This window comes from Fistularia commersonii, chromosome 16 (assembly GCF_037954325.1).
Source record: "Fistularia commersonii isolate RoL2024-O1a breed Wild chromosome 16, RoL_Fcom_v1.0, whole genome shotgun sequence".
Classification (NCBI taxonomy): domain Eukaryota; kingdom Metazoa; phylum Chordata; class Actinopteri; order Syngnathiformes; family Fistulariidae; genus Fistularia; species Fistularia commersonii.
The window spans coordinates 602,441-628,319 of record NC_141299.1 but is presented as its reverse complement, the minus strand read 5'-3'; the positions used below and the strand labels follow the sequence as shown (position 1 = coordinate 628,319).

Here is a 25,879-nt window from a genome sequence, read left to right as displayed (position 1 = left end):
ACTCCTCTTCTTGTTCTTGTTCTTGTTCTTCGACCCACAGTAGCCCAATTTCCATTAGTACCCTGTCGGTCATCAGTACCAATGGCGGTCGTTGTTAACCTGGTCCACGACCAATCCGGTATGATATATTTATGGTTGACTCGCATGTTTGGTTTTGGCAAAAGTTTTACGCCGGCTGCCCTTCCTGACGCAACCCTCTGCATTTATCCGGGCTTGGGACCAGCACAGGGAGACACTGCTCGGTGCCCCCCAAGGCAGACTTTGAGAGACATGGGCCAGTGCCGCTCTGAGGTTGCATTGCATGACATTATGATTACTCCACTGTTTTAGTGAGGGTAAATGACACGGGTACTCATGTGTAATAATTGAGTTCTGACTTTGTGAAAAATTGTACTTCATTGTGCCGTAAGACCGGAATTCTGACATAGGCCGGGGTCCCCCTATAGAGAAAGTTCTTACTTTTTCTCCCCAAAAACGTTTTTTTATTGATTTTTTTTTGTTTAATTTGTTTTCTTTTTTTTTCTTTTTTATTATTTTTTATTGGGACATGCAAGCATTCACTCAATCATTCATGCATCTCCCCTATGTGTTTGTAGCTTCTAGCTTTGAGGCAGAAGCAGTAACCACTGCACCACGGCACCACCCTTTCTGATCATTTTTGTGAGATGAATTATAGATTTATCCATCACATTTCTGTGTGAACATGTATTTTTGACTCCATACTTGGACTTCAGGGATTATCAAATGTAAAACCCCTAAAATGAAATAGTTTGTTATCTTGGGATTATGACAAATCTTTAGATTTGGCTGTCTCAGTCCACTGTCGTACAAACAAGCATCCAATTGCAACGCTAGCATGCAATCAGCCCAGTTTCCATGATGACCACCATGGAAACGGTTTCCAAGAGGAGAGAACGTTCAGACTTTTGCCTGCCCACGTACAGGCAGAGAGAGCTGCCCACATGGAAACGGATCTACTCTACAAATCACACGTTATGTAACGTGGCTTTATCTGGATTGTCGGTGGGCAGCAGAGGTCCTTCAGCAGTAACTTATCGCACTCACAATGTGAGACGCTGGGGGATTCAATGCTGAACATTGTTTCCCCGACTGATAATGCTTTCCACATAGAAAAAGTCTGGAACTCTCGCTTCATCTTTATCACCTGCAGAATCCTATAATTGTGAGAACTTGGTGATGGCAGCGAGGAACAATTAAGATTTACCAATGCAGAAACCACGGACAGCTCAATGCGGGGTGGCCTTCTACCTCAACCAGAGAGAATCTGGTGGGCAGAAAGAAATAAAATGCGATAGAGACCAAGGGTCTGGAGGAACAGGAACAGATTATTCTTGTCGAAAAGTTGTCGTGGCAACTGGACCTTAATTTCTTCACTTGAAGATGTTTCAGCCGTTATCCCAGAGGCTTCTTCAGAAGTTCTTCAGAAGTACAAGAATTCACTGTTACCTGGATAAGCGAGAACCTCCAGAGACAAACACAAATAATCTAAAAACATTTTTGTAATAAAAAAGTATATATATATAATCGAAAAACCAAAAATAATTTTCAAAAGTTTTATAAAAAGTAAAAAGTAAAAACATTTTTTACTTTTTAATGTGAAAATTTGATAACATTTCAATCTATGAAATAAAAAAAGAAAAAAGAGAGGGAGAAAAAAAAAAGAAAAAAAAAAGTCCCCGTGAGATCCTATGTGGGATCTTGACTTATGTTGGAATTCTGTTCTTACAGTGCAATGTAACAAAATTTTTGCTGTAATTCGGAACTCAATTATTATACATGAGTACCTGTGTCACTCACCTTCTCTGAAACAAGGGGGTAAACATAATGTAGGCATAAAAGGACATTTCATAGGAGCATTTTTTGTCGAAATCTTCCTCTGGTGGCAACTGGATTAGAATTTCTTCACTTGAAGAAGTTTCAGCCCTCGCCCCAGAGGCTTCTTCAAAAGTTTTCGACAAGAATTCACCATGACCTGGATGAGCGAGAACCTCCATAGACACAAATGATCTATTTCTACTAACACCAGTAGAAATTCCAGCTACACGCTAATAGCAGAAATTCTATAATAATAACTTAAATATCCTGATGCAGGATTTCCTTGAGACGGAGGACAGTGAGTTTGCATGCTATCACACAAAAATGATCAGGAAGTGCGGTGCGGTGACACAGTGGTTACTGCTTCTGCCTCGAAGATAGAAGGTCTCAGGTTGGATTCCCACAGGAGGTCCGTCTGTGTGGAGTATCCATGTTCTCACGGTGTCTGCATGGAGTCCAAACACATGCCGGTTCATTGAATATGGTGCATGAGGGAGTGAATGGCTGCATGTCCCTATAAAAACAAAAAAACAAACAAACACAAAAAGAAACATAAAAATGAATAATTAGATACATAAAAACAATTAATATTAATATATTAAACAAATTTAAAAAAAGAAAGAAAAGGAAACGAAAAAAGAAAAAAAAATGCCCCTATAGGGGGACCTCGACCTATGTTGGAATTCCGTTCTCATGGCTCAATGTGACAAAATTTTGCCGTAAGTTTGAATCAATAATCGAGATTCTTTAATTGTCATTGTGCAAGCACAGTGAAATTTCCAGTAAGCTCCCTGTTTGGATTCCCACAGGAGGCCTTTGTGTGTGGAAAAAAAAAAAAGTGAAAAAATTAATTTAAAAATAAATAAAAAGTGAGTTCCATCCGACGGAGGACAGTGAGTTTGCACGCTTAGAATCATGCTTATAACACCAGCATCGGATTTCCCTGTGACAATTTTGTGACCCACGGAATGGCCAGAATTCTCTTTTTCGATGCTTCAAAAGCTTCCGAGCCTGATCGTTCACATTCCTCTGCCAGCTAAATGGGACACACACATGCAGGTTGGTGTTATTCCTACGCAAACAAGGGGTGCCGTCACGGAACTTGGGTTTGAAGGGATTAGAAGCACATACCAGGCAAGCCGAGATGACTCAGAATGACTGTATGTCACATAGGTAATGCAGAGGCCAAGCTGTTATGGACAATAATCCAAAGGAGCAGTGAAATTGCCACACCGCCCCCTCCGGTCTCTACTTCCCTGTCACTCCCAAACCCAACTTGTCCAACCCGTTTGCAAGTCAACGAGAGCGGCTGGTGAGTCAAAGCAGACCGAACAGCCGTCTGGAGAGGAGGGAGCTCTTTCACAATTCCTAACATGTAAAAATCAGGTTTTTCTTTCAGCAGGGCGTGGAGCAGGAGGCCATGGACAGCAGCTTGGACATCGAGTCGCTCATCGACGACATGGACTACATCCCGGGACACTTCCACCTGGCCCTCAACTTCAACTGCGATCCAGCCGGCCCGGCGAAGCTGCGGCGCAGAGACACTTTACTGAAGCAGGAGAGTCTGCGGGGCGAGCTGGAGGCGGAAGCCGGGTATCTGCAGTACGCCGTGCGCAACCTCCTAGGCCTGCTAGCCTTTCACCTGGACCAGCTAGACAAGGCCGAGGAAACATTCAGGTGAGGGATCATTGTGATCTTGTCCTGTTTTTTTGCAGCATGAAAGTATTCGTATCACCGAGATGTGCATGTGTGCTCTTATTTTTCGCACGTGAAAGTCTGCCCCCCCTTGTCACCTTCATCTCGCCTTTACATAAACAAAGGAAGACATTCTGAGTGATTTCCTGAGTTGAAAAACTGGTCAGTGTTTTGAAGTTAAAATGATAATGACTTGCACGGTTGGAGGGAACCTTGACTTCTGAATGGATGTTTTATTTTGTGGTTTGAGCCCAGATCTTAGTTAGCAGCGAGCGGGATGAGGGTTTGACACCCACATGGCAGCTGTTGTCCGTGGCTTTTAAAGACAGCGGGACACACTACCACTGTTTGCAAACCCAGAGAAAATCATGGAGAACAGTTACATTACATTGAGTTACTTTTAGCATCAATACTTTAATACTACTATTTAACCCTCCATAAAACCGTTTATTTCTATACATTTTATTATTTATTATTATTGACATCTTTTGTTATTCATAAAGTACATTTTTTCTTATTTAAAAAAACATATGGAACGAATTAATGGCATTCCAATTAATTTTGAGGGATAAATTTAATTTGATTTATGAACATATTGCGTTTGGAGCTCCGCCACAGAACCATTTCAGCTCCTTAGTCAAGGTATCACTGTATTAGAGAGAGAAGTCCAAAAAAAAAATAACAGAGACATAATTAGGGTTCACTTCGTGTGTTTGATCTGGACGAACCTGAGGTGCTCAGGTTCCCCCTTATTACCAATCTGATTCGACGGACAGAGTGATGTTGTCCTCCATCACGGAGAGCGGGAGGAGACGGTGGATGGACTCACAGGAAAACATGTCTCGAAGGTTAAAGTTGTAATTTCCATATTAAAAGACATGGGGACAGCCTGAACAAAAAATCTGCGGTCATGAAATAAATGAAGAAAAAAAAAAAAAGAATAAATAAATAGATACAATTACTAAATATATGAATAAATACAATAACTAAATAATTGAAACAATAAAAAAAAAAAATACATGAATATAATAAATAAATGAATAAATAAACAAATACAATTACTCAATGAATGAATAAACAAATAAATAAAGGTTCCTAAAAAAATAATAAATAAAACAGTAAGTAAAGTAAGTAAAGTAGGTAAGTGACAGTAAATGAATACAATAAAATTTCTAGATTCATCAATATAATAGATACATCAATAAAAATGATAAATACACAAATAAATAAATAAATAAATGGATGAATGAATGAATAAATAACTAAATTACTAAATAAATGACTAAATAAAATAAATACATCTCATTAATAAATATAGGAATAAATAAAATGAATGAATAAATTAATAAATAAAATGCAATCAACAAAACATGCAGTTGGTCAACAGGACAGAGTGAATGTCCCTGTATTATCTCAGTGAGAGAGTGAATTGTCGTATGTCTGACTGAGTGAATGAGTGAATGAGAGTTAATGGCTGAATTGTCTCTATATGACCAAGAGGGCTCATGAGGATTATATTTGTTATTTGGAGTCTGAACCCTTGCCATTAAGGAAATACTCGGTCCAACCTTGAGAACATAGAAATGGTTGTCATGCTTCTCAACCCCTCTCCATCCTCCTCCTTTTCCAGGAGCATCTGTAAAGAAGATCCGGGGAACCTCAACGCCTGGGCCAACCTGGGCTTTGTGTATGACAAGCTGGGGAGGGAGGTGGACGCTGGGGAGTGTGTGGAGAAAGTCTCCCACCTCATGGGTCTGAATGGTGGTGAGGCCTTGCAGGAGCAGTCGCAGCAGCTGGCGGCACGCTGCCTGGCCGAGCAGGCCTTTGCCTACCCCCACGATGTGGAGCTAGAGTGCGAGGACGAGCTGAGGGAGAAGCTGACAGAGGCGCTGACCTTGTACAACCGAGCCCTTGACTACGGCGGTCACTTGGTGAGAAATGCTGAGGTGTGATGCTTAAAAGCAGAAGATGACAGGCAAGATTGCAATTCCCCCCTGATCTTACAAGCTCTTCGGTTCAACTCCATCAGGTCGAGTAGATCGGTCAACAAAGTTCAGGAAACGAGGCCACGCCATTGTGATTCCGCTCATATTTAGTTTATTTGGTGTGGTGAGGGTGTTCGACTTGCTTTTGTTCCAAAGCAGTAACAGGTGGTAATTTCTGTTTTTTTACATTGAATAAAATTCACATTCACATTTTTAATATTAAATAAAATAAAATATTCTGAAAAATTATGGACAGAATGGACGAACAGACTGACGAACCGACCAACCGCCGAATCAACGAATCAATGAATCAATGAATCAACTAATCAACTAATCAACTAATCAACTAATCAACTAATCAACTAATCAACTAATCAACAAACGAATTATTATGTATTACAGTTTCAACAAACAAACAAATACAAACGAAGAGTACAAAAGTACAAGCAAACAAACTCAAACCTTCACTGTCATTGAGTAATGAACTTCTGCATGTTTGCATTGGAATGGATAACTAAAGGTGGATATCTATTTTTCCAGATACCAGTAGAGGAGAAAAGAAGCTGGTACTTTAAAATGGCGACCATTTACATCAGGTACAAAACCGGGCCTGAGATTTTGTTGATTTCGTTGATTTTTTGCGCTTGCTGAGTGGTTTTCTGTCCCTCCTGTAGGTTGGACGAGATCGTCAAGACAAAAGAGGACTCAGAGTATTCCAGACTCTCGCACTACAACAAGGGACTGAAGCTCCTCCGAGAGACCCTGGAGTCTGAGAAGACCCAACTACAGGGTAGGAGAGGTTTCACTCTCTGATATATGATTTTGCTGGAGAGAACATTTCCTGAGAAGGATCCACAAATGACTCAACATAATAGGACAACAAGTTAGCCCCCTTGGCCGACTTAAATAGTGTCGAGTAAAGATAGATAGATGGACATAAAGCAAACAAGCAAGAGGACAGACGAATGAATGAACGAACAGATGAGCAAAGGAACAAACGAATCATAATTGCTATGAATGTAAATGAGTGAATCATGTGAATGTGAACAAATGAATAAATAAATGAACAAGGGATATATGAGAATGTGAATGTGGGTGAGCAAGAAAGTGAACGAGTTAACAAGCTGGAACAAACAAATGAACATAAACACCCAGCTTCACCCTGTTCAATGTTTCCTGGAATATTGTCTGTCTTTCACTCGTTCATTTGTTTGTTGATTTGTTCAGTCATTTGGTTGTTCGTTCATTCCTTCTCTTGCTTGTTTGTTTGGTTCGCTCATTTGTTTGTTCATTCACATTCTTGTACATCATGTTTCGTTCATCCATTTGTTCGTTTAACATTCTACATTATGATTCGTTCATTTTTGTTCTCTTGCTCGTTTGTTTGTTCACTCATTCTCTTGCTCTTTCATTTGTTTGTTCCAGTTTGTTCAATTGTTCATTCGCTCACCCATACCTTTGTTTGTCCTTTTGTTTGTTCACAACCCTTGTTCATTCATTTGGTCATTTGTTCACATTCATAACCATGATTCGCTCATTCATATACGTTATGATTTGTTAGTTCCTTTGTTCATCCATTTATTTGTTTGTCCGGCCGTCCTCTTGCTTGTTTGCTTGACATTCATTCGTCCATCTATACTCAACGCTATTTAAGTAGTGAAGCAAAAAATGAGTGAACAAGTGGAAAAGAGTGAGCAGGAGAACAAATGAATGAACAACCAAATGACCGAACGAATCAACAAATGAGGGTAAAGACGGACAAACAGTGACAGACAGTGAAAGACAGACAGTGTTCAAAGAATTCACTGTACAAGGTGAAGCTGGGTGTGTCCTATTTATTCATCCATTTCTTCACTCATTCATTCATTCCTTCTTTAGCACAGGGGTGCTAAACCCTGCTGTGATTGGCCGAGGCGCGAGGTTCACCCTCGATCACGGGGTGACATACAGTGTTATTCACATGTCATATTGAGACAAACAACCATCCACCCCCTCAGCTCTCACCTGGTGTTACATTGGCATCCTGCTGGAGAGGAAGGAGGAGTTCTCCACCGTGCCCATGGCCATACATGACTGCGGCTACTCTGCCTCTGACCCTCTGTCCTGCTATGGAACTGTAAGTTAACCCAGGTCAGCTGGGAGAGGGAATAAGCGGGGATTATTTTTATGCTTCTTCCTCTATAAACCAACCACTGTAAGCTGAAGCACTGGAACCTTGGTCTCTGCAGGCCATAAAGCTGGCGAGCGACAATGCCTTCATCCTGAACCTTCTGGCCAAGATGTTCCTCCTGATGGGAAAACTTGAGATGTCCACGGGGATTTGTAACATGGCGCTAACAGTGCTGCCAGACCCAGAGATCAACTGGCAGGGGTACTGCACTCGCGCCAAGGTACCTCCTCCAGGAACCCAATCTAGCTAGCAGAGCTCTGGAGAAAGCATGCTCAGATGTGTATGTGATCATTTTATCACACTTTCGCTGATTCTGATTTGAAATGACATTTGTATAGAGACATACGTATATAATGGCTATTCACTCTCTCATTCACACGTCAAATTGAGACACAACACACGGACGGATGGACAATCGGGCCAACAGTGACCCAGAGTTTTTTTTTTATGATTAAACTTAACAGTTTTGGTTTTTTTGCTGAATGAGTTTCAGCAAAAAAATATATCAATGAAAATAAAATAAAATAAAATAAAATAAAATAAAATAAAATAAAATAAAATAAAATAAAAATAAGAATAAGAATAAAACAAAGTCATCTGAAAAAACGATGACCAATGAACCAACGACTGAAGGAACAAATGAACAAACGAACTAGCAAACGAACAAGCGAAGGAGCAAATGATTCACTCCCTCACATGTCTGGGCAACTCAATGAACTTCAGCATGTGTTTGTACCATATGTACATTCTAATTCGCAATGGCAGAAACTCTCTGAAAATAAAATAAAATAAAATAAAATAAAATAAAATAGGAACATGTATATGCACATTCTGAATATACTGAAAATGACTTTCATTCCAGATCAATTTAGTGCTCTATGTCAGGGACCTGGAGAAAGCAAAGCAGGGGGAGGGTGGATTCCCAGAACGTCAGAAGCTCTCTGATGCCAGGAAAAATCTGGACAAGGTCTTGGCTGTTCGTCCATGCTTGCGCACTCACCTGGAAATGGCACAGGTAGTGTACTGGACACTACTGGCAATGTACAAGACCAATTCTCACAGTCCAAGGTGTCTGTCATCATCACGTCTTCTCATTTAGGTCCACTACTACATGGGCGTGGACGCCCTTCAGGAGAGCCTGTTGGTGGACGAGGGCGCAATCAACAACGCCTTGGTGAGTCTGTCACAGGCCTCGCAGCTGGAGCCTGGCGACAGCTTGCCTGACCTCCATCTGCTCAGAGGCCGCTGCCTCCTGCTGAAGGGCGAAGAGCAGAATGCAGCGGACTGCTTCAAAAAAGCAGTCGAATTGGAAAGACCGGGGAGTACGTACACCACATCCCTGCGCTGCCTCCTGCAGGCATTGCTGGCCGTGTTCACGCAGGGGGGACCTGACCCTGACTTCGCCATCACACAGCTGGAGCAGTGGGTGCGAAAGGCCAAGGAGAGGTACCCGGAAGATGCGGTGAAAGCCGAGCTTAAGAACCTCTACAGGACACACACCGCCGAGGTCACGGAGCTCTCCAGGGCTCTGATCCGGACGGGTCGCCTGGGCCTTGTGCGGACGCTGCTAGAAACCGTGGTGCCGAGACAGATTTCAAACCGGCGAACCGTGACTCAGTCAATTTCCTTACCATGATACCAAAGAGTGGTGCAAATGCATGCAGTATTTGACACACTGATAAAAACAGCACGGTGTGTGTTTCTGGACACTGTGAATCTCTTTCCTATTTGGACTGGTTCTCCTCAGGTTTATTTAAAGACTGTCTGAATGCTGCAATGTACATCGTAATGTATATGTTTTACGTCCTGCTTATATCTTCAACAAATAGGAATAAAGGCCCAAAGGTATTTAGATATATCAATTATTCCACAATTTGATATGGAATTATGACCAAAAATGTCAGATGTTAGTAAAATAAATCCTGGCACAGCTCTTCAATAGCATTTGAATGTTTTGTAAAATTGATTTCAACACAAAAAAATTAAAAGAAAACAAATTTGAAAATTTTCACAAAAATTAGAGTGAATAAATGAACAAGCGGATGGATCAACAGACTGACCAACAGCTGAACAGTGAAAAAGAGTCATGTTTCTGTTTTTCTTCTTTATTTAAACTTCACTGATTTTTTTTTAGCAAATTGATCCCCTCAAAACAAATGACATAAATAAAAATGAAAATATAATTTAAAAAAGAAAATCTGAAAACAAAACATTATTATTTATTTCAGCAAAAAAATGCAAATCGTAGAAATTTAAATTTAAAATAACAGATGATAAAACAAAAATTCTGAAAAATTTCCCCCAAAATTTTGGCGAAAAAAAAAACCAAAAAAATGAATCTAATGACAAATGGTGGTTCATCTTTATGTTCGTCCAAGAGTCATTTTTCTGTTTGTTTTTTCATTTTCTTTTTGTTTAAACCTGACATATTTTTTAGCAAATTGATCTCAGCAAGTAAATAAATAAATAAATAAATACCTTTCCTTTAAAATGAAACAATGATAAAAAATAAGTCATTTAAAATTTCTTCCCAAATTTTAGCATACAAATGAATGAAAGGATGAACGGATGGATGGTTGAACAGTGACCCAGAGTAATTTTTCATTTTTTCTTTTTCATTGTTTCAAACTTACAAATTACTGCGAGTCAAATTGATTGGGAAATACATAATGAATTTCATTTCTGCAGACTTCCCTCAAATTTTTTTTCTGTTCTTTTTTTTTTTTTTGTTTTGTTTTTTGTTTAAACATGACAGATTATTTTTGTCAAACTGCTCTGAAGATTTTTCCCCCAAAATCCTAGTGAACAAATGAATGAAGAGATGGACAGAAAAATGGACAGGCAAATACACAAGCAGATGGACCAAGAGCCTTTTTTAAGTATTTTTTCCATTGTTTTTGTTCCATCCCAAGCCCAAATGCAATGGGTTGCGTCAGGAAGCGCGTCCGGCGTAAAACCTTTACCAAAACCAAACATGCGAATCAAACCTAATAACCAGATCATACAGAATTGGTCAGGCCCCGGGTTAACAACGACTGCAATTGGTACAGATGACCTACTGGGAACCAATGGATACTGGGCTACTGTAGATCAAAGAAGGAGAGGAGGAAGGCGTGTTCGCAATAAGAGGCAGAAGAGGTAAGGCAAGAGTCTGAGACTGAGAGTCGAGACATTGAACATTGGGACTATGGCAGGAAAAGGTAGAGAGTTGGTCGACATGATGCAGAGAAGGAAGGTGGATATACTGTGTGTCCAGGAGACCAGTTGGAAAGGTAGTGAGGCTAGAAGGCTTTAAGGCTTTAAGGCTTTAAGTTGTACTATCATGGTACTGACAAGAAGAGAAATGGAGTAGGAGCTATCTTGAAGGAGTGTGATGCTGATTGTTGTTAATGTCTATGCCCCGCTGGTGGGATGTTAGTTTGAGGAGAAGGAGACATTCTGGGATGAGCTTAGATGAAGTGTGCAGAATATCCCCAGAGATGAGAGAGTGGTAATTGGTGCAGAGTTCAATGGGCATGTTGGTACAGGCAATAGAGGGGATGAAGAAGTGATGGGCTAATTTGGTATACAGGATATGAACGCAGAGGGACAGAGGGTAGCAGATTTTGCAAAAAGAATGGAAATGGCTGTAGTTAACACTTTTTTCCAGGAAAAAAACAGGGACATGGGGTAACTTATAAGAGTGGAGGTAGGACCGCACAGGTAGACTACATCTTGTATAGGTAACCTGAAAGAGATCAGTGACTGCAAAGTTGTTGTAGGTGATATTGTAGCCAGACAGCATAGGATGGTGGTTTGTAGGATGACTCTGGTGACAAGGAAGATCAAGAGGACAAAGGCAGAGCAAAGCACAAAGTGGTGGAAGCTGAAAATTGAGGAGTGTTGTATGATTTTCAGGGAGGAGTTGAGAAAGGGTATGGGTGGTAAGGGAGTGCTTTCAGATGATTGGACAACAACAGCTAGGCTTATCAGGGAGACAAGTAGGAGAATACTTGGTGTGTCATCTGGAAGGAAAGTAGATAAGGAGACTTGGTGGTGGAGTGAATAGGTGCAGGAGTATATACAGAGAAAGTGGTTAGCAAAGAAGAAGTGGGACACTGAGGGGATTGAAGAGAACAGACAGGAGTACAGGGAGATACAACGTAAGGTAAAGATAGAGTTAGCAAAGGCAAAACAAAGGGCGTACGATGACCTGTATGCTGGGTTGGACAGTAAGGAGGGAGAGAATAATCTATACAGGTTGGCGAAACAGGAAGATAAAGATGGAAAGGATGTAAAACAGGTCTGGGTGATTGAGGATAGAGAGGGAAATGTATTGATAGGTGGCTATTGTAGACCACAGAGTAGCAGAAATTCATAAAAGTGAAATGAGGAAGGCATTGAGGAGGATGAACGGTGGAAAGGCAGTTGGTCCTGATGATATACCTGTGGAGGTGTGTGTCTAGGAGAGGCAGCAATAGAGTTGCTAAGTAGATTATTCAACAGGATCTTAGAGTGAGAAGATGCCTGAAGAATGGAGACGAAGTGTGAAGGTGCCAATTTTTTTTAAGAATAAGGGGGATGTGCAAAATTGCGGCAACTATAGAGGGATAAAGTTGATGATAACAATGAAGTTATGGGACAGAGTAGTGAAAACTAGACTGAGAGCAGAAGTCAATATTTGTGAACAGTAGTATGGCTTCATGCCTAGAAAGAGTGAGGAAATCTGGAGTGGCCGAGAAGTATGTTAGACTGCTACAGGACATGTATGCTAGCTGTGAGACAGTGTTGTGGTGTGCGGTGGTGAAGAGGTGATGAGACGGGTTCAAGCAGTTTGGAATGGGTGGAGAAAAGGGTCAGGGGTACAATGAGATAGGAGACTATCAGCTAGAATGACAGGAAAGGTGTACAAGACAGGTCAGAGAAGCCAGACTGAGATGGTTTGGTCATGTACAGAGGAGGGATAGTGAATACATTGGTAGACGGATGCTGGAATTGGAGCTGCCTGGCAGGACGTCTCGAGGAAGACCAAAGAGAAGATTTATGGACATAGTGAGAGAGGATATGAAGGTAGTTGGTGTGAGAGAGGAGGATACAGAGAATAGGGTTAGATGGAGAAGGTTGTTTCGCTGTGGCGACCCCTGAAGGAAAAAGCCGAAAGGAGAAGAAGAGGAACTTTAAACTTAAGAGAGTGTGTTGAAAATTCACAGATTTTTTTGCAAAATTGATTTCAGCAAAAAATGTATCAATAAAAAATAAGCTATTCTCAAAAATGTCCCCCCAAATTAGAGCAAACAGTGACCAGCAAGTCTTTTTTTATATCCCTGTTTAAACTTCACAGAATTTCTTTATATAATTGATTTCAGAAAAAATGTTTAAAAAAATTGTTTTGAAATATTTCATCTACAATATGATTGAAATGGAGTGTGGAAAAAGTCATTACAAAAATGTTAGTTTTAATTTTTTGGTTTGTGATGCAAAACAACATCATTGGCCAGAACCTGGCTGAAATTAAAGGGGGGGAATTTTTTACAAAAAAACATTTTTTTTGATATTAATCAATTTTTTATTAATAAAAAAATCTGAAATCAACCTTTAAAAAATGTTTAGAAAATTAAAGTATTTTCTTCTTCTTTCGGCTTTTCCCGTCAGGGGTCGCCGCAGCGAGTCAGCTTTCTCCATCTAACCCTACTCTCCGCATCCTCCTCTCTCACACCACTACCTTCATATCCTCTCTCACTACATCCATAAATCTTCTCTTTGGTCTTCCTCGAGACCTCTTGCCTGGCAGCTCCAATTCCAGCATCCGTCTACCAATATACTCTCTATCCCTCCTCTTCACATGACCGAACCATCTCAGTCTGGCTTCTCTGACCTTCTCTCCAAAACATCTAACATGTGCTGTTCCTCTGATAGACTCATTCCTGATCCTATCCATCCTGGTCACTCCAAAAGAGAACCTCAACATCTTCATCTCTGCAACCTCTAGTTCTGCCTGCTGTCTTTTGGTCATTGTAACAGTTTCTAGTCCATACATCATCGCTGGTTTCACCACTGTCTTGTACACCTTTCCTTTTATTCTGGCTGAAAGTCTTCTATTACATAGTACCCCTGACACTTTTCTCCACCCATTCCAACCTGCTTGGACCCGTCTCTTCACCTCTTTTCCACACTCTCCATTGCGCTGGACTGTTGACCCCAAGTACCTGAAATCCTCCAGCTTCTTGATCTCTACTCCCTGTAGCTTCACCGTTCCACCTGAGTTCCTCTCATTCACACACATATATTCTGTCTTGCTGCGACTAACTTTCATTCCTCTCCTTTCCATAGCATACCTCCACCTCTCTAGATTTTCCTCTACCTGTCTGCTCTCGCTACAGATCACAATGTCATACGCAAACATCATGGTCCATGGAAAATTAAAGTATGAAAAAAATAAAAAAATGATTTGCCCATCACTGTTTTAGAAGCTCTAGAATAAAACCCACACACACACAAACATTTGACAAAATATAATTTCAGCTATAAAAATGACTTTTTCCTCACTGCATTACTATTACTATAACTATATTACTATAAGTATTTCATATCTGCTATTACTATAACTATTTCAGTCTGTAGAGCAGGCATCCCTCCAACTGGAGGGTCGGTGGTTCCATGCCCAGCTCCTCCTTCCCATGCTTGAAAAGGCAAAACACCAAAGAAAAGATTAAGACGAGAAGAGTCGGACTACTACAGCTTTGGAATGGTGTGTTGTTTTGGAGAGGGGTGTTAGGTCCATCCTGCACTAATGAATGCAGGGATGGAGCATCAGGTTTGACGACATAGCATCTTGCTGCATACTGGTGACACCACACCTGGAGCAAGCATTCACACACAGCTTTCAGAGGACACAACAAGGCTTCCAACGGTGAGCAATTTAGATGTTTTGATATTAATTTATTGATTCTATGTTAACTTATAAAGTACGACAAGTACATCCCTCATGATTTTCAGTTCAATTTTAAGATATGTTGAACTTTATTGCTCCCCATAAGGGAAATTCCTTTGTCACAGCAGTGAAACAGTTATAATGTCAAAAAAAAGGAAATAATTATGACCATAAATGAGAATATTAATATAAATAGCAAAAGACAGAAGATAGCAAGACAAAAAAAAACAACTAATAACACTAATACATAGACAGCAAATAAATACACAATAGACAACAACAGGGCTAACCATGGAACATCAAGGAACATCAAGGAGCAGTGAATCACTTTACCTAATCTGGCACGGTGGGACCAAGAAGCTTCCGGGCTGGATTCAGCCAGTCTTTATCGAGCTTCTCCGTGTCAGCATGGAGTTCCTCTGGGTTCTTCTCGTCCTGAATTGTCCAAACGTCACGTGTTGTTTGTCTGGACAAAGATGATGATATTATACCTGTAAACATGTATATTACAAATGTTTTCAACGTTTACGTCTTCCATTGTATGTTAGTGTGAAGAGTATGTTATTCTAAATATTAGTTTTTTGAACAGGACTCTCACATGAAGCTCTTGCTGCTCGCTGCCCTGCTGGTTATTCTTGCTGAGCCAATAGACATCTAAGACAGGCACCATTCTCTGGCGCTGAGAAGGATGTGAGACTAGTCTTTATTTACTTTGCCCGTTTGTGTTAGCAGGCGATGGCATCAACCTCATTGACAGACTGGAGCACAGGCCTCTTCAGCTGCTGTGACGACACTAAGTCATGTAAGGAAACACCAAACCTTCTGCAAACCTCTGTTGCAGCCGCAGAACACTGAACTCCCCCCCCCCCCCCATTCCTGGCCATTTTTTCAGGTTGCTATGGCTTCTGCTGCTGCTGCTGTATGGCTTGCAGCGTCGCGGGCGACTTTGGGGCAAGCCGCTGTTTGCCACTGTGTGACATCTGCAGCCCGGCCATCTTAACGGCGGCCAGCATACCTCTGTGCGTGCCCCCAGCGGCCCTGAGTCTGAGGGTCGGCATCAGACACAAATACAGCGTGAAGGTAAGCCATGTCAATCTACATTGCATTTATCTCGTATGGATCGAAGACGTCACTTTTGTCTTGTTGATTTAGAAAATCTATCAAAGCGTGAGCGCCTTCTTAAATAGAGGAAGAATTAAGATCCCGATTTTGGACGTCTTTAGAAGAACGCCTGAAACACATCTCAATCCAGGCCCTCATTTCCGTTTGCCCACAATATTAACTGAGACTCAAATGGAAAGACTCAAAATGGAGGATCATGGAAAACTCTGGAGAGTCCCAGCAGCTGAGCTATAGCAATAGGGCTAACCCCATGGTTAATGCAATCAGGAAGTGGCGGCAGGAAAAAGTGCTTGGTTTTGAATCATGGCTCGTCAGCGCCTCCGTGTGGTTAGAATGCATAGCACACTCAAAAATAGCAAAAAACCTTTGGAGATCAAGGAATTTTGGCCTCCGTCACTGACATTGCTTTCATGCCTTGTCTGACTCGGTGGTCCACAGGGCTCTCTTTGCAAGGACATCATGACCTCCTGCTTCTGCATGTGGTGCTCCTGGTGCCAGATGTACCGCGAGCTGAAATACCGCAAGAAAAACCCTCAAAACATTATCAACATACAGCCTGCTCCACTGAAGTAGACATCGTCTCCTGTTTCTTCCCAGGTACCGAAGAGCTGACCTCCAACTTGTGTCAGTCATTGTTAGCTAACTTGGTAAATCTTGGGCTTGCCTGGAATTGTTGTATTTCAGTGTGCAAATAAACAATCGTGACTTCATTTATTTGTTGCTTAATACCATTCAACAGTGCTTCTCAATTATTTTCTGTCTGCCACAACTATAATAGTATTATTTGCCAATTGTTGTCTGTACATCTTAACATTGTAACATTAAAGAAAAGAAAAGGAAGAAAGAAATATAGATCAACTTTCAACAAAGTATAACTTTCTTACTTGGTAACAGAAATGATAGAAGTGCATCAATTTGCCTGAAATTTAAAAAAAAAAATTAAATCCTTATTTAAACTATACACCTTTTTTGACTGACAGAACCATTTGACACTGAAAATAAAATTAAATAAATTTAATAAATAATAATAAATTCAAATTGATCAGTAACATTAACTAAGGTACACAATATATAAAACAATTTAACCTACAAAACAAAAATGGATTAAACAAATATATATAATGTATAATGTGATTTCAATTTGCAGGTCTCCATTAAGATGTAAATCCACACACAGACAGACAGACTAACACACACACACACACACACACACACACACACACACACACACACACACACACACACACACACACACACGCACACACACACACCTGCCACCAGGGTGTTCCACAAAACACATTCTGTGTGGGAACCTCATAAATAAGACAAGTTTTAAACTTCAATTCCTGTGCCAGATGTCTCCAAAATGAAAGAACAGAGTTTAAAAATTAAAAGCAGAGGTGTCAATCACATTTCAGCTCAGGGGCATCATGGAGGAAAATCTATTCCCAAGTGGGACAAACGGGTAAAATAACAACATATTAACTACTGTTTATGTGCCTATTTTTTAATTTACCCCTGACATTCTTCACTTGACAAGTAAGAATAAAAACAAGTGCCTCAAGAGTAGTTTGCAAATAAACAGTAGTTCATAGAAAGAGTTTGCATTGCACCAGATAATAAATATAAATATTCGCATACGGCGCAGCAGCTCCTCACTCTCCTCACTCCGATTTATCATAATTCCTCTTGTATTTACAGCTTTTCGCATTTGTCCCGTTTGTCTTTTCCATGAGATTACAAGCACAATCAACAAATCTGTCCACTATGGTCCGACAGATTTTTTCATTAAACTGTACACAAATAAAAACCTCTGTTGCTACTTAGTCTGTATGTAGTCTGTGTGCACTTTATACTTCATCCCTGATAGTTAAATGTCCCAGTGCACTTTACAACTAACTTGCACTCTATTATTATTATTATTATTATCATTATTATTATTATTATTATTATTATTATTATTATTATTATTATTATTATTATTATTATTATTATTATTATTTCGTTAATTTCATGTCACTGTGGGATTATGAGAAATTGACAATAAAAACTTACTTTGAAATGTAAATGATAGTAATAATCAGAATAAAAAGTGAAGGGTTTTATTTATACAACAGTGCGTGGGTGGGAAAATGTCTGTAAGGTGACACTGGAGACAAGTCAGCCCTGGCTTCACACGCTCATGTCTGATGATACCTGACACCAACTCGGATAACTGGATTCTGATTCACTCTGACATATTTATTCATTGTTTATTGATTGTTATGGCTGCATCAATGGGTTTCAGTTGTCAAGCCTGTTCTTGTTCACTTGAAATGTACATTGCTGTGAAAAAGCTTGTCTCAGCAATTAATTAATCAACCAGAGTAACTACATAGAATGGAAAGCTGGGTTCAATTTTATCAGCCAAAATCAGGTTTGACTACCTCCAGAATCAAGAACTCTTTTAAATATAACCTGTCTGACAACGAAAGGTATGAATGATGATGTCACATTGTGAGGCAGCACAATATGATTTAAAAGAAACTCAAGAAGCGGTCGACGCCAGTCAGTTCAAAAAACGTTGTAGACATTTCTGAATGTTCAGATTAGGGGTCTGCAACCTTTACCATTCATTTGGACCTATTTCCCCACAATAAAGAAAACATCAGGAGCCACACAACCTTTTTGAAATTTAAAATGAATTCATATTATTTTTTTTTGCCTTTCTGCAATGTATAAACAAAATATATGTTGCATTTCTTTTTAATCAATGAACTGAAGAGAAAACAAACTTATATTTCTGCATGTAACAAAACATTTTGAACCCCGAGAAAAAAGGCGTTTCCAGCAAAATACTTTCAAGCAAAATACTCAATGTCTATTTGAGTCTTTTTTTTTTTTTATTAATTTATGAAAAAAATGCTGAACATAAATTATCCACCGGCAGCAAACCAAAAATACCGTCCTCTCTCTGTGTGCTTTCACTGGTGTGTGCAGTCAATTATTCAAGAGAAACAAAAATATTTAGATTTTATTTTATTTAGATGTTACAAGATAGACATAATCTTCAAATTTAAAATTGCATTTTAAAAAATTTCAAAGCTGGGTTGCCCAGTGATTCAGAACACTTTATGGAGAGTCTTCTTCTTCTCCTTTTGGCTTTTTCCTTCAGGGGTCGCCACAGAAATCAACCTTCTCCATCTCACCCTATTCTCTGTATCCTCCTCTCTCACACCAACTACCTTCATATCCTCTCTCACTATGTCCATAAATCTTCTCTTTGGTCTTTCTCGAGACGTCCTGCCTGGCAGCTCCAATTCCAGCATCCGTCTACCAATGTATTCACTATCCCTCCTCTGTACATGACCAAACCATCTCAGTCTGGCTTCTCTGACCTGTCTTGTACACCTTTCCTGTCATTCTGGCTGATAGTCTCCTATCTCATTGTACCCCTGACCCTTTTCTCCACCCATTCCAAACTGCTTGAACCCGTCTCATCACCTCTTCACCACCGCACACCACAACACTGTCTCACAGCTAGCATACATGTCCTGTAGCAGTCTAACATACTTCTCGGCCACTCCAGATTTCCTCACTCTTTCTAGGCATGAAGCCATACTACTGTTCACAAATATTGACTTCTGCTCTCAGTCTAGTTTTCACTACTCTGTCCCATAACTTCATTGTTATCATCAACTTTATCCCTCTATAGTTGCCACAATTTTACACATCCCCCTTATTCTTAAAAATTGGCACCATCACACTTCGTTTCCATTTTCAGCATCTTCTCACTCTAAGATCCTGTTGAATAATCTACTCAGCAACTCTCCCTTTCCTAGACACTTCCACACCACCACAGGTAAATCATCAGGAACCGCTGCCTTTCCACTCATCATCCTCTTCAATTCCTTCTTCACTTCACTTTTACGAATTTCTGCTACTTTGGGGTCTACAATAGTCACCTTATCTACCATTACTTGTCTTTCATTTTCTCCATTCATCAGCTCTTCAAAGTACTCTTTCCATCTTCCCATCACTCTTCTAGCATCAATCAATACATTTCCCTCTATCCTTAATCACCCAGACCTGTTGTACATCCTTTCCATCTTTATCTTCCTGTTTTTGCTGACCTGTTTAAATCATTCTCTCCCTCCTTACTGTCCAACCCAGCATACAGGCCATCGTACGCCCTTTGTTTTGCCTTTGCTAACTCTATCGTTACCTTACGGTGTATCTCCCTGTACTCCTGTCTGTTCTCTTCATTCCTCTCAGTGTCCCACTTCTTCTTTGCTAACCACTTTCTCTGTATATACTCCTGCACTTCCTCACTCCACCACCAAGTCTCCTTATCTACTTTCCTTCCACCAAGTACTCTTCTACCTGTCTCCCTGATAACACTAGCTGTTGTTGTCCAATCATCTGGAAGCTCACCCTGACCACCCAGACCCTTTCTCAACTCCTCCCTGAAAACCATACAGCACTCCTCAATTTTCAGCGTCCACCGCTTTGTGCTCTGCTCTGCCTTTGTCCTCTTGATCTTCCTTGTCACCAGAGTCATCCTACAAACCACCAGCCCATGCTGTCAGGATAAACTCTCACCTACAACTACTTTGCAGTCAATGATCTGTTTCAGGTTACCTCATCTATACATGATGTAGTCTACCTGCGTGCTCCTGCCTCCGCTCTTATTAAGTTACCCTATGTTCCCGTCTTTCTTCCATTCTTCTCCATCCTTTTGCAAAATCTACCACCATGTGTCCCTCTGCGTTCCTATCCTGTATACCAAATCTGCCCACACAGTATGAGATGAGATGAGATGAGATGAGATGAGATCAGATGAGAACAACTTTATTAATCCCGAAGGAAATTGTTGTGCCAGAGTTTCAAGTAAAAAAAACAAAAAAACAAACAAAAAAAAACATAACAGTAGTAATTAATAGTAGAAAGGAGGAAAAATAAGAAATATAATGAAATATGAAATATGTCTTAACTGTTAGCAGTAACTACAAAGATTGAAGATTCCCTGCGGCTGAGGGAAGAGGAATTAAAAAGTCTGATAGCCTCAGGTAGGGAAGACCTCCTGTGGCGTTCAGTGGAGCTCTTTGGTGGTAAAAGTATATCCACTTTCCTTCTCATGTCGACCAACTCTACCTTTTCCTGTCACAGTCCCAATATTCAAAGTCCCTACTCTCAGTCCTAGACTCGTGCCTTTCCTCTTCTCTCTCTGCTTCGAACACACCTTCCTCCACTCCTTCTCTGACCTATAGTAGCCCAGTTTCCATTGGTTCCCTGTAGGTAATTGGTACCAATGGTGGTCGTTGTTAAGCCGGGCCTCAACCGATCCGTTATGATCTGGTCATTAGGTTTGATTTGCATGGTTGGTTTTGGTAAAGGTTTTACGCCGGACGCGCTTCCTGAAGCAACCCATTGCATTTGGGCTTGGGATGGAAAAAAAAATTTAAAAAGGCTCTTGGTCCATCTGCCTGTGTATTTGCCTGTCCATTTTTCTGTCCATCTCTTCATTCATTTGTTCACTAGGATTTGGGGTGAAAAATCTTCAGAGCAGTTTGACAAAAATAATCTGTCATGTTTAAACAAAAAACAAAACAAAACAAAAAAAGAAGACAGAGAAAAAATTTGAGGGAAGTCTGCAGAAATGAAATTCATTATGTATTTCCCAATCAATTTGACCCGCAGTAATTTGTAAGGTTGAAACAATGAAAAAGAAAAAATGAAAAATTACTCTTGGTTACTGTTCAACCATCCATCTGTTCATCCTTTCATTCATTTGTATGCTAAAATTTGGGAAGAAATTTTAAATGACTTGTTTTTATCATTATTTCATTTTAAAGGACAGGTATTTATTTATTTATTTACTTGCTGAGATCAATTTGCTAGAAAATATGTCAGGTTTAAACAAAAAGAAAATGAAAAAACAAACAGAAAAATGACTCTTGGACGAACATAAAGATGAACCACCATTTGTCATTAGATTCATTTTTTTGTTTGTTTTTTTTCGCCAAAATTTTGGGGGAAATTTTTCAGAATTTTTGTTTTTTCATCTCTTATTTTAAATTTAGATTTTTACGATTTGCATTTTTTTGCTGAAATAAATAATAATGTTTTGTTTTCAGATTTTCTTTTTTAAATTATATTTTCATTTTTATTTATGTCATTTATTTTGAGGGGATCAATTTGATAAAAAAAAATCAGTGAAGTTTAAATAAAGAAGAAAAACAGAAACATGACTCTTTCACTGTTCAGCTGTTGGTCAGTCTGTTGGTCCATCCGCTTGTTCATTTATTCACTCTAATTTTTGTGAAAATTTTCAAATTTGTTTTCTTTTAATTTTTTTGTGTTGAAATCAATTTTACAAAACATTCAAATGCTATTGAAGAGCTGTACCAGGATTTATTTTACTAGCATCTGACATTTTTGGTCATAATACCACATCAAAATGTAGAATACATCCCATAAGTTGACTGCAACAATAGGTTCTAGTATAAAGTCAATTTATTTTCAATAAATTTTCAATTTATTTTCATTCAAGTCAAACATTAAAACAATAATAATATAATCTAAATACCTTTGGGGCTTCATTCCTATTTGTTGAAGATATAAGCAGGACGTAAAACATATACATTACGATGTACATTGCAGCATTCAGCCAGTCTTTAAATAAACCTGAGGAGAACCAGTCCAAATAGAAAAGAGATTCACAGTGTCTGGAAACACACACCGTGCTGTTTTTATCAGTGTGTGAAATACTGCATGCATTTGCACCACTCTTGACCTTTTTTGGTATCATGGTAAGGAAATTGACTAAGTCATGGTTCTCCGGTTTGAAATCTGTCTCGGCACCATGGTTTCTAGCAGCGTCCGCACAAGGCCCAGGCGACCCGTCCGGATCAGAGCCCTGGAGAGCTCCATGACCTCGGCGGTGTGTGTCCTGCAGAGGTTCTTAAGCTCGGCTTTCACCGCAATCCTCTGCATTTATCTGGGCTTGAATCCGGCTCGGGGTGACACTGGCACGTGCTCCCCCTGAGACTTTCTCAGAGACACTGGCCCGTACCGCTCTGAAGCTGCATTACTTTACGGAGAGTATTCCTAAAAAAATGAACTTTTAGGGCAGTTAGAACCCCCTGGGCATTCCAGAAGACCCTCGCACTGGCAATGGAATGATCTGGGACGACTCTGCTGCTTCTAGACCTAGAGGACTCACTGCCATCGGCTGCTCTCAGACCGAAAGGAGAAATGGCCAGCTCAAATTGTTTACAGGAAGAAATAGTTTACAGGAATAGTTTTGTATTCCCACAGGCAGTGAGGGACTATGGTAGGCTTGATGTGGACCTTAAGCTCCACCGTAGAAGAGGAGGAAGACGACACCGGTAACATGGAGTCTGGAAGCTGCTACGGCATTCATGGAATAATAACTATCAGATGGTTGAAGTGTTTTTATTCCCTCTCTACACTGCCTCCCTATGTGAAGAATCATGTTAGCTGTTAGCTAACTCCAGACTTATTGTGGCTAAAATGTAGATGTTCCTCTGCAAGCCCTGGAAACCCCTCTGAGGCACAGCAGGCCAGAAGAGCTTGACCTCTTCATTGTTCCATTTCTCGCTGCTTCTGTCCATTTTGTGGCAACATGCAGAAGACTTTAAAAATGCAGCACCACAAGAAGTATATGGTCATGGATGTGGCTCATGAGTTCCACTAATCACCTAGATCCTAGGACTTCGTATGAGAGCATTTAAAGCCCATGCCCTAGAGTAGAAGCCAAAATGGTTCTGCTTGGGTCCATGGTCTCTGGTTCCTCTGCCATCACAATGCACCAAGAAAAGGTTCCTGAAAAGGTTCAAGGAACTGGAAAAAGGTCCTGAAGTGAGAAATGGGAGCATGAATTCTACTCTCTGCAGAAACATCCTGAAGGAAAAGATCCAGCCATTAGCTGGTGACCTGCAAACTCAGATAATGCAGTGGCAGAAGACCCGAAGCAAGATTGTTTCAGAGTGATCTACTCAAAGTCCATTGAGATATGGCTCGGCCGGACTGCCACCTTCTCTCTTCTTCAAGGGCCACCACCATCTAACCCTCTGACACCAACCAACGCCATGTCCTCGATAAACCTCTCTGCTTTTCCTCCAGACCTCCCACCTGACAGCATCCTTCCACCCAGATCTTCACCATCCAGCCAAACAGGACTAAAATAAAAATGTCAAATATGAGATAGAAAGTCCTACACAAGATGAGCAAGTTCTGCTTTTGTCTGCCTTGTGTGACAAGTGGGGCATTCATGTCTTTCACTTTCAATTTTCTGTGGCCCAAATTCAGGTTTGACTACTATCCGGTGGCTATAAATACCTTCAGCCCCACTGCTGCCGCTCCACAGATCATTGGACACGTTTTCCAACCATCAGGTAAGATGCTCTGACCGCTCAACTTCTGTGCCGTACCGTGTTGACGGCTCAGTTTCGAATCTCTTTTGGCAAAAGCTGCCATTGTCTTGGCTTTCAAAGAGAACATTAGACGATGAGGTTGATCGGGATAGCGTGAGAATATCTGGGGACTTGATTTCTTCTCATGTTTCTTCAAAACACCCAAAAAAAAAACTAACTACAGAGCAGACCTTGATATGAGATGACCTTGTACCTTTATTTTGTCCTAGATTAAACACAAAATCTGGCTTTGTTAGTTCTTTAAGATGTTTTGGGGATTCTTTGGGTCATTCATGTAACAGGGGAGGTGTTGCTCCAGATACCACCGGTTACTGCTGATTGTCGGGTTGACGTTCTCACCCCGCACTTACAGGAGATTTCCGCTAATCCTCCATGGCTCTTCAAAGTCCCAAATCAGAGACGCCGATAGACTGGAGCAGCGGCCTGTGCGACTGCTTTGAGGATGCGGCAACTTGTGAGTTTAAAAAAACAGAAAAATGTTGAAAAATGCGGATGCAACCGATTTTCACTTGTTTCCATCTCCACATTACCCTTAGGCTGCTATGGCTTCTGGTGCTGCCCCTGCATGGCCGGCACAGTGTCCACCAGGTTCGGGGAGAGCTGCATCCTGCCTTTATGCGACTGCTGCCCTTCTGCGATGACCGCCATATTTGGAATTCCGTGTTTCTGCCCTCCAGCGGGTATTGGACTGAGGACAGCCGTCAGGAACAGATACAACATCAAGGTATTGAGGGGGGGCTGACTGCCGTTTCAAAATCATGAGAGCCCCTGACTCATTGATGACTCTTTCAGGGCAGCGTCTGTAAAGACATCCTCATCGCCTGGACCTGTACTTGGTGCAACTGGTGCCAGATGCAACGTGAGCTGAGGCATTGGCAGAAGCTACCCACCATCATCAACGTGCATCAGACAGTCAACCAGCAGCCACCCGTCATGATGGCCCCGCAGCAGCCCATAAACGTTGTCGTGAACTCCTACTGAGCTTCAGAAAGGGCTGGCTTACTCAGAAATTATTTTTGAATGTAAGGAAACCCAGGGCAAGCGTTTTTTATGACTTTGCAACCGGCTGGCTCGGCTTCTGCTCAATGGTCCATCCATGATGGATTACACACAGTAGCCAAACATCACTGATGTCGCCCTGTTGCTGAATGAACAATGAAGTGCTTTTCTTTAACTGGTGCCTTTTGGATTGAAATATTTTTGACACAAATTAAATGAATCAGAATTTGTGCCACCTGTGATACAAATAACTGCTAACTTGCAGGGAGAATCTGCCAAATAAATGACTGATCTGTGTTTGTTACTGGGACAAAAGTTTTGTATTGGCGTCTTACTTTGTCTGCTTCTGGTGAAGCGGAGAAGATGTGCCACCCAAGCGCCACGAGATCCAAGGGACCAATTCCATTTGCACCCGACTGGTCCATCCAGACTGGCGGCGCCCTGGTGCCAGCCGGGGCCAGGTGTGAAGCATGCCAATCATCTGCCTCCGTTCACGAGATTAACAGGAGCAGCAGATCGCCGTTCATTAAATTCAGGAGGCATGCAAGAAATGCTCCACTGCACTGATGAAGCCAAGAAAACCCTTTTTCCATAAACAACCAAATAATTGCTTTTATTCCTCACTGATCTCAGAGGCGAACGACAGACAGAACCAGCTAGGGTTTATTTAAAAAATATTAATATAATATTTATATCGGTGGTGTGGAGGATTGTTAAATGTGAT

At 40.7% G+C, this 25,879-nt stretch overlaps 3 protein-coding genes across 4 annotated transcripts; all 3 read left to right on the top strand.

Moving 5' to 3' along the window:
* Positions 1–3,158: 3,158 nt before the first annotated feature.
* On the top strand, positions 3,159–9,767 carry ttc22 (tetratricopeptide repeat domain 22). Its single transcript, XM_086161997.1, has 8 exons — positions 3,159–3,513; positions 5,162–5,462; positions 6,057–6,112; positions 6,191–6,306; positions 7,514–7,632; positions 7,745–7,906; positions 8,549–8,701; positions 8,786–9,767. Exons 1-8 carry the CDS (start codon positions 3,257–3,259, stop codon positions 9,320–9,322), a joined length of 1,701 nt encoding a protein of 566 aa, XP_086018123.1. The 5' UTR covers positions 3,159–3,256; the 3' UTR covers positions 9,323–9,767.
* A 4,685-nt stretch (positions 9,768–14,452) lies between these two features.
* Positions 14,453–16,698, top strand: LOC147225473 (cornifelin-like). 2 transcript variants are annotated; one of them, XM_086162111.1, is made up of 4 exons: positions 14,453–14,575; positions 15,329–15,398; positions 15,489–15,676; positions 16,157–16,694. In XM_086162111.1, the coding sequence occupies exons 2-4, from the start codon at positions 15,332–15,334 to the stop codon at positions 16,289–16,291; spliced, it is 390 nt and encodes a 129-aa protein (XP_086018237.1). In that variant the 5' UTR covers positions 14,453–14,575; positions 15,329–15,331; the 3' UTR covers positions 16,292–16,694. The 2 variants fall into 2 exon arrangements, with proteins under 2 accessions (XP_086018237.1, XP_086018238.1); XM_086162112.1 differs by having other exon boundaries at positions 14,523–14,575; positions 15,326–15,398; positions 16,157–16,698.
* Positions 16,699–24,094: 7,396 nt separating this feature from the next.
* On the top strand, positions 24,095–25,811 carry LOC147225472 (cornifelin homolog). Its single transcript, XM_086162080.1, has 4 exons — positions 24,095–24,117; positions 24,509–24,610; positions 24,693–24,880; positions 24,949–25,811. The coding sequence occupies exons 2-4, from the start codon at positions 24,529–24,531 to the stop codon at positions 25,135–25,137; spliced, it is 459 nt and encodes a 152-aa protein (XP_086018206.1). The 5' UTR covers positions 24,095–24,117; positions 24,509–24,528; the 3' UTR covers positions 25,138–25,811.
* Positions 25,812–25,879: the final 68 nt, after the last annotated feature.